The sequence below is a fragment of the Dasypus novemcinctus genome, chromosome 7, assembly GCF_030445035.2.
Source record: "Dasypus novemcinctus isolate mDasNov1 chromosome 7, mDasNov1.1.hap2, whole genome shotgun sequence".
In the NCBI taxonomy this organism is placed as follows: domain Eukaryota; kingdom Metazoa; phylum Chordata; class Mammalia; order Cingulata; family Dasypodidae; genus Dasypus; species Dasypus novemcinctus.
Window position 1 is genome coordinate 16,144,947 of NC_080679.1, and position 14,425 is coordinate 16,159,371.

At 32.7% G+C, this 14,425-nt stretch overlaps 1 protein-coding gene across 10 annotated transcripts in view; it reads right to left on the reverse strand.

The window, feature by feature from the left end:
* Positions 1–232: 232 nt before the first annotated feature.
* Positions 233–14,425, reverse strand: part of AGFG1 (ArfGAP with FG repeats 1) — a 99,945-nt gene continuing 85,752 nt past the window's right edge. For 3 of the 10 annotated variants that reach the window (XM_058300005.2, XM_058299998.2, XM_058300002.2), the window contains 7 exons: positions 13,308–13,488; positions 10,858–10,937; positions 10,546–10,638; positions 7,989–8,036; positions 5,853–6,011; positions 4,754–4,845; positions 233–4,171 (listed from right to left, as the gene is read on the reverse strand). In XM_058300005.2, the coding sequence (XP_058155988.1) occupies positions 4,112–4,171; positions 4,754–4,845; positions 5,853–6,011; positions 7,989–8,036; positions 10,546–10,638; positions 10,858–10,937; positions 13,308–13,488 (713 nt within the window). In that variant the 3' untranslated portion in view covers positions 233–4,111. The remainder of the gene's footprint in view (positions 4,172–4,753; positions 4,846–5,852; positions 6,012–7,988; positions 8,037–10,545; positions 10,639–10,857; positions 10,938–13,307; positions 13,489–14,425) is intronic. The other 7 variants (XM_058300007.2, XM_058300000.2, XM_058300003.2 and 4 more) reach the window with 3 other exon arrangements.

The following is a 14,425-nucleotide window of genomic DNA, read 5'->3' on the forward strand; positions in this document are numbered from 1 at the left end:
TAAAGGTTTGAGGCTGCAAGCAGAAGATAGTGTGGAAGGTCACTATGAATTTAAATTATGACTGGCCCAAGAAGTGAGGCATAGAGCCTTCCTGGTGATAGAAATGAATCTCAAAAAAAAAAAAAACCCATGTTTCACAGTATACCAAAAAATAAGTAAAAAATTTTGGTGAAAAAAATAAAACACACACACACACACACACACACAAAAGGAAAAAATACATACATATATATTTTTGGTGACTACTTAATTTTATTTTTATTTTTCGGGTACCAAATACCTTTATTTGAAGGAACGGTACCAATGAAATAACTTGGTAGACGTTGATACAACTCATAGAAAAGGTAAACCCAACACACATGCACTACCCTGTAGCTCTGGGGAAGCCAACATGAGGTTTAGCTCTCATCATCACTGCTTCCCAGAGTGTGCTTGTCAAAGAGATACTCTACCAACCCAGAATAGGGGGCCCTTTTAAACTACCTTTTAAAAAGTCATCAGGATTTCAGAAGAATTTCAAAACATTTTGCTTAAATGAAATGCAACAGCAAGTGTCCACTTGAAACAAAGTGTTAAAAAGGGGGGGAAGCCACAGCAGACCTTTTACTTAAGTAAACCATTTCAAAGTGATAAGAATACATGATTCCAAAGTAAACACTGATATCCATGAATCAGAACTTGTAATATCCATTTAAAATATTTCCAAATAGTATAACATTGGAGACAGTCACCAATTTCAAAATAAAACTAAGAAATTTCAGATGTTAAAAAAATGTTTGCCATTTTAACTGCACTTTCAGTTTAAAGAAGAGTAAAATAGCCACTAAGCAAACAAAAATAAAAACAAGCTTAAAAGTTCAAGCAGTAGTTATATATACAAATTTTAAAATGTAGCACAGTGGTCCTTAAAGTGTGGTATGGTCCCCAAGACTCTCTTCAGGAGGTGTGCAAGGTTAAAACTATTTCCATAACAATACTAAGATGCTATTAGATCTTTTCCACTCTTATTATCTCACATATACATAGTGGAGTGTTCCAGCACTTATATGAAACCAAGAATCTGAATATGGAAGGAGTATAAATCCTACTGTTTCTACTAAGCCTGACATTAAAGAAATGTGCAAAAATATAAAATAATGTCCTTCTCATTAATTTTAATTGTTTTGAAAAATGTTTTTCACCAAAAATGTTATTTATGATAACATGTAATTAATGGTTTATTTTTTTAATTAACATTTTTAATATCTCAGTTTAATTTCTAATACAGTAAATTTAAATATAATTTACATAAAAGCTCTCTGGGGTATTAAATAATTTTGAAGAGTTAATCCTGAGAATAAAATGTTTGGGAACTGTTGGTACAGCAATAAAGCAGCAGTCCATTACTCTTTCCATTTTGCCCAATTTATAGGAACTGTACCAAAGAGTGTGTGTTGAAGAAAGGGAGACTTTACAGGTAAAGTATTGATATTCCTCCTCAAATTCACAGAAAGAATTATTTTGAGAGAGTGATCAGCTAATCTCTTAATTGAAGCAAATGAGACTAAAACATATCTTTATATTAACCAACAAAGTCTGCCGCCCTAAAAGAAAAGAACTGATTCAACCATTAAGTTCAGGAAACTTGAAGGTGTTCAATCTTAACACCTTTAAGGATTTTCTCCTTCTAGCACTCAACACAATTCTGGCATCTACACAACTAGAAGTAAATTTGATTATAAAATTGTAATGGAAGTTGACTTTTTTTTTTTAACAGTAAAGAAGATCAAGTTTTTAAAGCCGGATCTGTTCTTAAACTAAGCATTTTGATTTTATAAGTACTCATTTAAAAAAGTCAATTAAGAGTTCCCATTTTACAAACTAAGATTTTCCCAGGAGGAAAAAAAAAAGACTTTAAAATTATTTTGATGATAACTGTTAAATTTGTTTCTTAGATAGTAAGCCTGGTAAGTTATTTGGGCAATGGCCTACAATTAGATAGATGCGTACATATGAATTGATCTGGGACCCGACACGATCTAAGACATTGAAATTCAAAGACATTTCTTAAATTTTCCCTCATGAAAAATGGGCTGGAGAGAATTCCCCCAAAATGTAAAGGCATTTCAAGTATACATCAACACATACTTGGACCTTTGCAGCATTCATTTAATTCTAAGAGAAGAGGCATACTGCTCAGAAAAGGGGCAGAGGTTTCCTAGTCATTTTGCTTATTAGAATGCTTCAGGTAGACCACATATTCAGCTAGATGTGCACTGGATAGCAATGTTATAGTATGTTTAAAACACAATACACAATTTAAAATACTGTGATAACAACTCATGTAGCCATCATTGGAAAAGGTGTTCAACATGAATAAAATGTATGAGGAAATTGAAGAATTTTTAAAAAGTTTTTAATCATTTTAAGATAAAACTTTTCAAGCACGTATTACATATATGCATTGATCATAATTTCACCTTTTCTTGATGACACAGAGTCATAACAATGGACAATTAATTATCAGAAGATGATGAGATACATTGATGTCCTCTGGGCTCGCTGGCTGTTCCTACACTAAAAGGTCTGGGATACTGTATTCTATTCAGCTTTTTCAGTCTCCTTTTCAGGCCATCAGTTCTGAACTGTTAATAAGCTATGGGCTGGGAAATCAAGTAATCAAAATTATTAAAATCTCACATAAAAACAAATGCATGAGCTCTAATGTATAGACTTTGTGACTTCAGTGGGTTGTTGAGAGGCATTTTTTTTTAACTATTACAAATTTCTCAGGTATGTTCCATGTTGATGAGATTGCCAGATTATCTCTGGATGAATGAGGCATTGTACATAAATATTTAAACAAGTTCATTTGACTATTAACAGAAATATATAACTAAACATTAGTATCACTGCCTTTATAAACAAAGTATTCTATAACTTTACGGTAACATTAGGTAATTCCAGTTTCTTCCCCCCTCCCCCAAATGAACATAAACAAATGTCCGATTGACACCAGTTTGTCTGAAAAAGAAGAAAAAAAAAAAAATTGAGGTGCAATCATGTCACAGTTAATGCATGTCTGCTTCCAATACATTCAAAGACAATAGTTTTTAAAAATCAATAGTTAAAATAGGCCTTTTGCATTTTCAGTCTGAGAATTCAAGGTACTTAAAAAAATTTGTAAATACACATACATGCAAATTCTTCCTATATACAAATTTTCAGAAAATTAACAAGTTGCAAACAAATTAGAAGGATCATGGTGAATTTGACAAGCTACATTTAAATGCTTTACCACTGACATATTCCTGAATATAACGGTCACAGTATTTTAAATAAATTTTCTCCATGGCCTTTTAATAAAACTTTCTCTTTTAGACCTAAAAGTCACTAAAAGTCTTCTGAAATTCCGATTTAAGAATTCAAGATGTTCTCAATCCACTACTCATATTTAAGGCCACTTTGGTAAAGGCATTGCAGCAAGAACACAAAAACAATAGCATATTTTCTAATATTTATTATTTTCACCTGCAAACTGTAGCAAAACATGATCAGCTTTATTATGCAGACAGGTATCCCTCAACATTTTTAGAGAATTTAGGCATGTATAAATAGAAGAGCTCTTTAGAAAGGAAAAATTCAAGAACGAATAAAACCTTCCAATTTTGTCTTTGTAACTTTCCAGTAGCAAGGGTTAAAATGATTTTAGGTCATTCATTCCAAGCTATATGACAGCACCTTAAAAGTGGCTGATCTATTTCCCCAGTAACATTTCTCACATAACAATGTGTTAAAGTTACAAATACTGATATGCACAAATAGCTAATTTCTAAGAAAAATATGTACAGTACTGCAGCATAATGAATATGGTATCTGCAATAACTTAATATTAGCCAATTTTTAATATACATGATATCGCTATCTTTTTCTGCCAATTCACAGGTTAAAAGTTGTTACTGGAGCCCTCTGTTTTGCACATATTACCTGGTGTTTAATACACAATGCAGGCTTTTTAAAGACTTCTCTTGTGTTTAAAGCTAAGATCAGTGAAACAAGACAACAGTGCAAGAGGTGGAGAGATGTAATGTGACCACATAAAAGTTCGTTCCAGTAAAGTGTCTATATAAGGCTATAAGAAAGGATTGGTTGATGAGCTTCCTGTTGGAAATTGTCCTGTTGGTGCACCAGTCTAAAGAAAAACACAAGACAAAATAAACAAACAAATAAAGGTAGCATGCGGAAAACAAACTGCACTTATTAGATTAAGAATTATTTTATTATTATTGGCAAAAGTGTTCATTATTGTTATTAGCAACATACTATAACAAAATTATTTTGTGTTAGGCTCTGGCCTGTGCTTTTTACACCCATTATTTCAAATAATTCTCCCAACACACTCTAGGAAGGGATTTGTCATTGCCCCTAAAAAGGCACAAAAAATGCACTTGGGATTCAAACCAAATCTCTGAGTTCATGACCCCTTTTCACACTGTTCACTAATCCTATAGCTTCTCATGAAGTATCTGTTACTGTGACCAAGAAAGGCAAGTTTTATATTATCAAAAAAGCTAATTTTCTGTAAGTGCTTTGATTTGCAAACTGAATGTTTTATCAGAAAAGGACCATATATAATGGCTCTTTCTCAGTTTGAACTATTTTATGATTGTTCTATCAGAATACCAAATAGCATCTAGGATTCACATTCTACTTTTCCTAACTTGAAAACAAAAACAACTTATAAAGTGCTTAAAAATTGAAAAATGAATCTCACCATAAAAGGATTACTAGATACTCCAGCAGTTGAAACTTGACCAAAAGGGGTTACCACTGGCTTTGTTTGTCCAAATGCTGCAAAACCTGCACCTTGTTAAAACAGAACCACCAATTATCCCTTGTACCTTCAAGAGGCAAGCCAATGCTTAAGAAAACCTTATAACAAGTTTCAGAGAAACACCTACCAGAGCAGCAATAATAAAATATCAATGTTAAAAATAGGTCACATGTTCTTTCAAATACCAGAGACAAACTTCCTAAAGCATGTATAAAAAGAGCTTTCATACACTGCTCCAGAGGGTTAATTGCAATTTGTCTTAGCTGTGTGATTTGGTGATATTCAAATAAATAATTCAGAGATGACCTTGCTATTGTCTGGGAAGGGCTGGAAGAGTGACACGATGGTTTTTAGGTAAACATCAAGAGTATTCCGTATGAAATATTTTATCGTTATGGCTCTATCGTGGACCATATTTCCAGATTTTTATCTAACCACTAACTTTAAAAAATAGATAGCTGTAATTCAAAAGTTGTCTTTTTAAACTATGGACTTCAAACCTGCCAGATTAGAGAAATGGGTAAAACAACAACGAAAAAAACACAAAACGAGTCTATAGGGAATCTTTCTGTCTCAAAAAAATAAAATCTTACCACATACAGTAACCTAGAGAGAAAATTAGTTGATTTCACACACACAGAAACACCCAACTGTATACAAAATAGCACATAAGCAACATTTCTGTGATGCCCGAAATATCACAAAATGTATGTAAGTTTCCTTTTAAAACCAAGAGGCATTAAAAAAAAAACATAAATTAATAAGAAAAGGACACAGGGCATTCTGAGAAAAAAAGGGATCCTCTATAGATGGTCACCAATTTCTCTTAAATCTGTATCTGGTCATACAAATTTACTCAATCACTCAGTTTTGAGGACCATAAATCACCAAAGGCTTTTCTATTTGCTTAGAGTAAATGCTCAGTAGCTAATACCACAACATTCTTTCTACAATCTGTCCTTTTGCCAAAACATTTCGCATTACAACACACAAAGGATAGAGAAAGTGGACCAACAGCTAGCCAGATATCAGATCTTACCATTGGGTTGTTGAGAAAAAGCTGTCTGTTGAGGGAAAGCTGCTTGGGCTGGAAAAGCAGGCTGCTGGAAGCTGCCACTAAAGCTGGTGGGAAGACTATAAGAAGCAGGGGTACCAAATCCAGCAGGCATGCTCATGGATGCAGTGCCAAATGTTGCCGCTGACAGGAGGAAAGGGGGGCTAATCAGTTACACACAAAAGATTTTATTTCTTATAATGAACATTAAAGGGTAGATGTTTACCTTAAAAAATACTGATATATATTAAAGGCATTTTAAATTCCAAAATCTCAACAAAGTTAGTAATGATGTGATTTTAGTGTTAATATAGTTTAATGTCATCTTTGAAACCTTATTCTCCTGAAACTCAATAATTGGAATGAAACCAATAAAGCGGTCTTTTAAAATTCCCAAGGGAAGCTAGTGTAGTTCAGTGGCTGAGTGCCAGCTTCATGAATGAGGCCCTGGGTTCAATCCCTATACCTTCCTGAAAAAAAAACAAAAACAAAAACAAAACCTTCCAAATAATTGTAAAGTTTAATCTAAATAATAGCTTACTTTTTAAAGCTCTTAGTCATGCAATTCATATGTATACTACTAGTTCACATTTGTTTTTATAGTTCTGATTTGCTATAAATAAGAGCAAAAATTAAAATTTTACCTAACCTATAATGTAATATATGCAGTTCTGGGAAGTGGGGGAAGACCTCTGCAGAATAGTTCACTAAAAATTAAGACAATTTAATGGAGAAATAAAAGAGCTGGAGGCAGACTGCTAAAAACTTATGCAGCATTGTAACAAAAAGCAGGGAGAAAATGAGTCTAATAAAAATACCAGAACGGTTAAAATTACATCAATTCCAAAATAAATATATGGCTTTCCGCCCCTTTCCCCCTCTTTTTATAAGGTAATTGAACAGCTTTGGAAGGCGATGATATAAGGAAGGTCAGGACTGCTAAGTTAAATTAGGGCAAAATGCCCCAAAACTGGAAAAGCAATGAAGTTAAGCATTTCCTAAAGGAAACAGAAATGTAGCCTAAATGTGCTTTGTGTCCAGTACTGTACTACTGCATGGCTTGCCATGTCTAGATGCTATTACTTGGTGGAACAGAACATTAATATATTGGGGGAAATCTGTGTGCCAACCTCAGCTACATATGTGGCATGCTGCCATGATTCTTCCATCTACAAATAACATATTAACCAATTTGCATTATAAAACTACACATTCCATAAGAATAGATTATAATTTATTACAAGTGAAGATTTCAAACAGAACCTTCCAACTCTATGTTCCAGGAAGGGTCTCAGTGAAATAAAAAACAAAAATGTTACTTGAAAGATAGAATACTAATAACTACATAGTAAAATATTTTTAGCATGATGCTATCAAATTCACTGAATTTTCTGATATTAAAATTTTTAAACTTGGTCATTGCCTTAAAACACAGAAATTGAAACATTGAAATGTTACACAGAATTGTCTTTTGTTAAAAAAAAAAAAACCCTTAAAAACACATTATAGATGTTGCCCAAAGTAATTCTCATAGTCCTAATGTTTGCAACAATACAATTTTTCCTCAATGAACCTAATTAGAATTTGTCAGATAAATTTTTTTTTTAATTGAGAAAAAAAAAGACAAGCCACTGGGAAGCAACTGAATTAAAGAATAATAAGCATACTGTAAGGGAAACACGAGGGTTTCATAACAGACAACAGTGCACTGACATAACTTTGACAAATCACTTTCTAAGAAAGCACTAAAAACATAAAACTTGGATATAGTTAAGCAAATAAGCTCCATGAATAATATGGAAAAATGGTTTGTTATATATCTAATCACTCAAAGTACTATGAATTCAAGCTCAAGAAAAACAATCAAAGAAGCTATCAACATTCTAACGTGACCATGGAGGTAAGCAATAATGCTTTTCAGCATCAAAACATAAATGATCTCAGTAAGTTTTCATGTAACTTTAAATACAATGTAATCCTGATGCCACACATCCATGCCCACTCCATTTTAAAACATGGAAAAAACTTAATCCACATGCAGGAATTCAGAACATTAGCAGCTTTCACAAGCAGGTAGACAAATTGCCACGCAAAATTTAGATATTAATTGTGGCCACCTACCAAAATGAGCGTGAGGAAATACTTGAGAGTGCATTGCTCCAGAAAGGCCTTATGGAAAGCCATAAAAAGACCAATGTCAATTAATTTATGGATAACTATTGTTAAAACGAAATGTTTCATTAAAAAATTCTAAGATTAGAATGCATTGATGCAAAATGGGTAGCTTAAGAATACGTAATAAAATCACATCCATAAAAAGAGCTTTTTTATTTCTACCATAGTCACGACACTGTAAGAGTTATACTGTTTGAAATAAAGGGGAGATTAGAATAAAAATAACAAATGAAGACACATGCATACAATCTATTTAAAAAAAAAAACAACTAACATTTTATTCATGTGACGCCACTAATGTATCCCCCCAGAAAGACACTGTAGACCTCATGAGCTATACCCAAAAATACTATTCCTAGAAACCTCTGAAATGAGTGTATTAAAGTGCTCTACAGTAAACACTCCAGGAATGTAATTTTACTGATAATGTAAAACAATGTTTTTTTAATACTGTGTTCTGGGTTTAAGGTAAAGGTTAACTGATACTCTAAGGGCTCTGAGATATACAAGTTTAGTTACTTTACATTTATATCCTTTCTTAGAGCATGCTAAAGACTGCAAAGTCCTGCATTAACACTGGTTAAATTGTTTATCCCAGTATTTTCGAAATGTATTTGGGCATAGTACTCTTTTTCCAAAGAATATTACTAACTTCATCTCAGGATATATGTTCTATTTTGGCAAAAACAGACTTTTGGTTAACAGCGAATATTAACCAAGACAATAAACATTTAATAATGCTCCTCAGGCTCTAGTCCCAGACTGCTAAAAAACTCTCTTCAGACTTTTAAAACAATTTCATTGAGATATAATACACATTCATAAAATTCCTATGTTTAAAGTGTAGAATTCCATGTGTTTATTCAACCAGTATCAATCTAATTTTAGAATGTTTCCATCACTCCTAAATGGGTTAAAATCCTGTACCTATTAGCTGTCACTCCCCATTTTGCCCCAACCCTATCATCACATTCCAGCCTCTGGCAACTACTAATCTACTTTCTGTCTCAAAAGATTTGCCTATTCTTGACATTTCATACAAATGGAATCATGTATGTGGCCTTCTGTAACTAACTTCTTTTACTTGGCATAATATTTTCAATGTTTACCCATGTTGTAGCATTTATTAGTACTTCATTTGTTTACTGCCAAATAGTCCACTGTACAGATATATCATTTTTATTTATTCATTCATCTGTTGATGGAAATTTGGATTGTTTCCACTTTTGGGCTATTACAAATAATGCCGCTATGAACATTTGTGTACAAGTTTTTCTGTAGACATATGTTTTCATTTCTCATGGGTATATTTCTAGTGGTGGAATTGCTGGTCATATGGTAACTCTATGTTGAACTTTTTCAGAAACTGCCAAACTATTTCCCCAAGTGGCAGTATCATTTTACATTCCTACCAGCAATGTATAAGGGTTCTAATTTCTCCAAATATTTGCAAATGCTTGTTACTTTCTTTTTATTGTAGTCATCCTCATGGGTGTGAAGTGGTAACTCACTGTGGTTGGGATTTTCATTTCCCTAACGACTAATGATATTGAACAGTTTTTCATTGCTTATATATATGAAAAGGCAAATATTAAGAGTTATGGTTCAAAGTCCTAATATCACAATTCTGCCAAAGGCAAACAGATTTGCTAACTATTGATAATTCCTAACAATGTTAACTTAATTTTAATGTTATAAATACCTACTCTCTCAAGATTTCATATCAACATTTGCTGTAACTGGAGCTCAGGCTTCAGCTCTAAGATTATTAAGACATATATACAAAAGCAAAAGTTTACAAACTCTAAATGAAATGAATTCCCCACCATACCACATGCACTTGTCGACACTCCAAGGTTTTGGAACATAGCGCTGGTGTCAAGAGTAATAAAACAAAACTCAAAAAGGTGCAATACAAGAGATATGTCTAACTTGCATTTTTAACCAAAAAAAAAAAAAAAAAAAAAAGGGAGGGGAGTAGTTTAAGAGAAAAATTATCATGAGAAAATAATCAAATATCTAGTGGTATGCAGATACTCAGGGGAGAAAGACCTAATCATTAAGAAATCCTGTAGCAATTCACACAAGGGTAAATGAAATAGAACTTCTCATCAAATTGTTCTGTTAAGACTGAATGAGTTTTAGCCTGAAATAAGACCACTAAATAAGCCAGAATTTCTATGTTCAAATCATATTTCTGCCATAAATCGATTTTGTGGCTCTGAGGTAGTCTTACTTCCATGTTTGGGCTTCCTTAAGTGAAAAGTGAAAGCTTGATTAGGGAGTGAGTTGCACTAAAAAACCTCCAAGGTCTCCCTCAGCTATTTGAATTCCAAGATTTCACAAACTTTCAGCTATTATTATTCTACATGGACAGACTCTTCCACCCACTTGCCATTCACTCCAGGAGACAGACTCCTATTCTCTGGTGTTTTTCACATGGTTTCTTGGTGATAATACCTTCCCCAAAGCTTAATGAACTATATAATCTTTCTTTCCTTACCTGTTGCTCCTCTGGTATTGGTCTGAAATGGATTTGTAGAAGATGCCACAGAAGGACCAGCAGCAGCAACAAATGGATTTGTGGAAGGCGTAGCTTTAAAAAATTATAAAATACACTATAAAATTCTAATGTTTTGTATTCAAGTATTTAAATTTTTCACTGATATTAAAAGATAGAACATTTTAGCTTCTGATAATAAATCATTGCTTTGACTGTCTTCAGTATTCCTAAAAAAACACAATATACATTTAGTCTCTTTATAAAGAGACACACATACACACACACACACACACAGAGACCAGAAACACATACCTCCAAATGGAGCAGGCACACTTGAAGAAGCAGGCTGCGTCTGTGCAGAGGCACCCACGGGCACTGTTCCAAAAACATTACTGAAAACATACATTCATATGTTTTAAAAAAAAAAAAAAAAGGGGGGGGTAATCTATATATAGGGTGGCCATAAAGTGTGGAAACAGTTCATATTGAGCCTATCATGTATCTCAGCAGTTTTCAAACTTTTTAAGTCTCAGGATCCGTTTATGTTCTGAAAAATTATTAAGAACCCCAAAGAGTTTTTGTTTATCTGCATTATATTTATCAATATATAGTATACAGAAATTAAAACTGAGGAATTTTTTAAGTAGTTCACTTAAAAACAATAGAAGCCATTATATGCTAATATAAATAGCAATTTTATGAAAACTATATTTTCCAAAACAAAAGGAATTTAGTAAAGAAGAGCAGATTGCTTTAAAATTTCTGCAAAGGCTTTTCATGTATGGCTTAGAAGAGCAATAAGATTTTTATTACTGCTACAGTAAAATCCATTGTTTTTTTCATGTACTTTAACTGGATCCTTTACTGATTTTGTATCATGTGTTGGTCGTTTGGAAAATACTGGTTTGCTGAACTATGGCAATCTTTCCAAATGTTAACACATCACTTCATGCAAGATCAAAAAACAACTCATTAATTTCACAACCATTTCATCAGAAAAGTAATGGGGAATCAGTAAAGCCTATCGTAGGATATATAAATTTTCCAAAATTCTAATGTTCTAAGAGTCACACTGAGTCACAGACTTAATTAGTTCATTTTTGAGAAAATGTTTTCCAAATACTCACATCTGAATAACTGTGGTTTGTCTATCAGTCATACTTTCAAGAAAAAAAATGATGTTTCATAAAACAAGTGACTGGTTAGTTCTACAACTCAAGCAACCACATAAATACTATGCTTTAAGATATCATATCTTGATATGCAACAGAACTGCTTGATGCATAATACCCTTTTATTTTAACACACAGAAAATTAAGAGGACTCATATAGTCAGGTCAAGATTTAATAAAATAATAATTTTACTGCTTCGTCAAAAACATTTGTAAGTGAAATTAAGCTTTTTTCTTTTCTTTTCACAGGGAATGTGTGGTGATGAAGAATACAATGACTACTAGTAGAGTTTAGTGCTATTGCTTTTGCACCACCAATACAAATGTCAACTTAGTAAAAGGGCAAATAATCTCACGAAATTATTATGAAGATAATTTTAACCACACAGACCTCTGAAAAGGTCTTAAGGACCACTGACTGTTCCATGGACTATACTCTATGAACCAGATCCATTATATCGTAGCATAAATAGACAATTTGCTATGTATACCTATGTTTCCAGACTTTATGACCACCTTGTTAAAATCCACTATTACATGTGCAATGTAGATGATATTAATAAAGCAAAAAAGGTATGAATAACTTTACAATCCTACTGTTTCTCTCTAGAAAAGGTGATAAAAGGAAATGAAAATCTATTGGGACAAGAGAAGTTGATCTAATCCACAGGAATGGAAAACAGAGATGAAGAAAATATCAGGGGAAGCATAGGGAGACTGAGAGGTGATAAATCTTTTGTTTGTCTCTTGTATTTTATTATTATTGAAATAACAAAATGCTCTAATAAAGATTAGAAGTGGTGAAGGTACAACTATGTGATTATACCAAATACCATTGATTGTACACTTTGGATAGACTGCATGCTTTATTAACATGTATCAATAAAACTGAATTGTTCAAAAAAGAAAAAAGAAAAACATCATACAGGTGTCACCTAAATCTTTTGGACCTACTTTCTTAATTATAAGATGCAGAAGTCAAGGCTAGAAGAGTTTGCAAAGAGTTAATGTCTTTAAAACGTGTTAGAACTTTCTGCTTATAAAAATTCCTTTACACCAAATATATTAGAACCTAGAAAGAGAAATACTCACTTATAAATGCCACTATAACAATGAAGAACTATAGAAAGGATGTTGGGCTCTGCTGCTAATATTTCTACAACTGTGTATTTACAACTAAGGATGCAATATTTAGCCTTCATGACTAAAAACGCATTAAAAAGTAAAAATTTAACTGCTAAATGGATTCTCTACCAAGCAAAGTACAACGAAATCTGTATATAATTATTTTAGGATGTGTACATACACCTTAATTACATTTTATGGTTCAAAGAATAGAATTAACAACTTTTGATTCAAAATATATTTATACAACCTTTAAAGGAAAAATTAAATTAGGGTGATTTCTCAAGGATTATATTTTAATTAGTAAATTAAACTGTTTCTACAAATTTACAAAAACATTCAACAATTTAAAAATTATTCCCCAAAAATACATCTACCCAGAAACAATCATTATTTAACCTCATTATTATTCAGAGTTGAAAAATATTACAACACAAAACACAAAACTTGACTAAGACAAGGTACCTGCCAGCATTACTTGTGGAAGTATATGCATTACTGGATGTAGCTGCAGAACTGAAAACACTGTCTAGTTCTGCCAGGGCTGCATACTTGTCTGAAGATGTACTTGACTGACTGGGAACTGAAACCATGGAACTAGCGGGAGCTTTACCTGTGGTCCCAAAGCCACTTCCCTGATCACCACCTGAGAATAAACAAAAACACAACTACATCAAAAATTCAAAGTTTTACTTTCAACTTACCAAGTTTGCCTTGAAACATAGGCAAATTTAAAAAGTGATTTGGAGCTAAGCAAATAAATGCACAGGATTTTAGACTCTTAAACCTTTAAATAATCTAGCTAATACTGTACAAGATTAGTTGCTATACATACCTCTGAGGAAAAGACAGAATATTGTTTCTGTAACAAAAACTAAGACTCTATATTAATAAGATTTCTAGATTATGCATAAAGAAGAAATTCTCAAAGTGCTACCTTACATCTCCAAGACTGGTGTATTTCACTCAAGTGACTACATAAATTCATAAAATGCTGGATCTAATATAAGCATCCTATTAATAGTATCATTTTCCCATGATTTTCCATGAAAAAAAGCCTGAGATAGTAATAATAGGAAACATTTATTGAGTACTTACTATGTACTAGCCATTGTTATAAATGTCTCACATGCAATAATTTGTATAATACAACTCCATGAGGCCAATGCTATTATTACCCTCATACTGGAAATGAGAAAACTGAGGCCCAGAGATCAGGCTGCAAAATCCAGGCTAGCACCCGATGCATGCCTTTCACCTCTTCACCATGCATATTTAGAGGCAAGATACTGGCCTTAAGACCAAAACTGAGTTTTAAGAATATACTTTCAAAATGATGAAATTTTGAAACAGTACTAAGATATTGATAAAATGATTCAAAAGGATGCATTATAGAAACCATCAAATAGACCCTCAATAAACTGTCAATAGGATTTCTTGGCCTTTTATGTTCTTAGAGCACGAGCACTAAAGTATGCTTTCTAGGATAAAATACATTTTTTCTTCATTATTTTCTTTAAACTAGAAGTTTAAAAATTAGTTTCTAAGTCATCAGTTTGCAGCTGAAATTAAGGGTTTTCTGA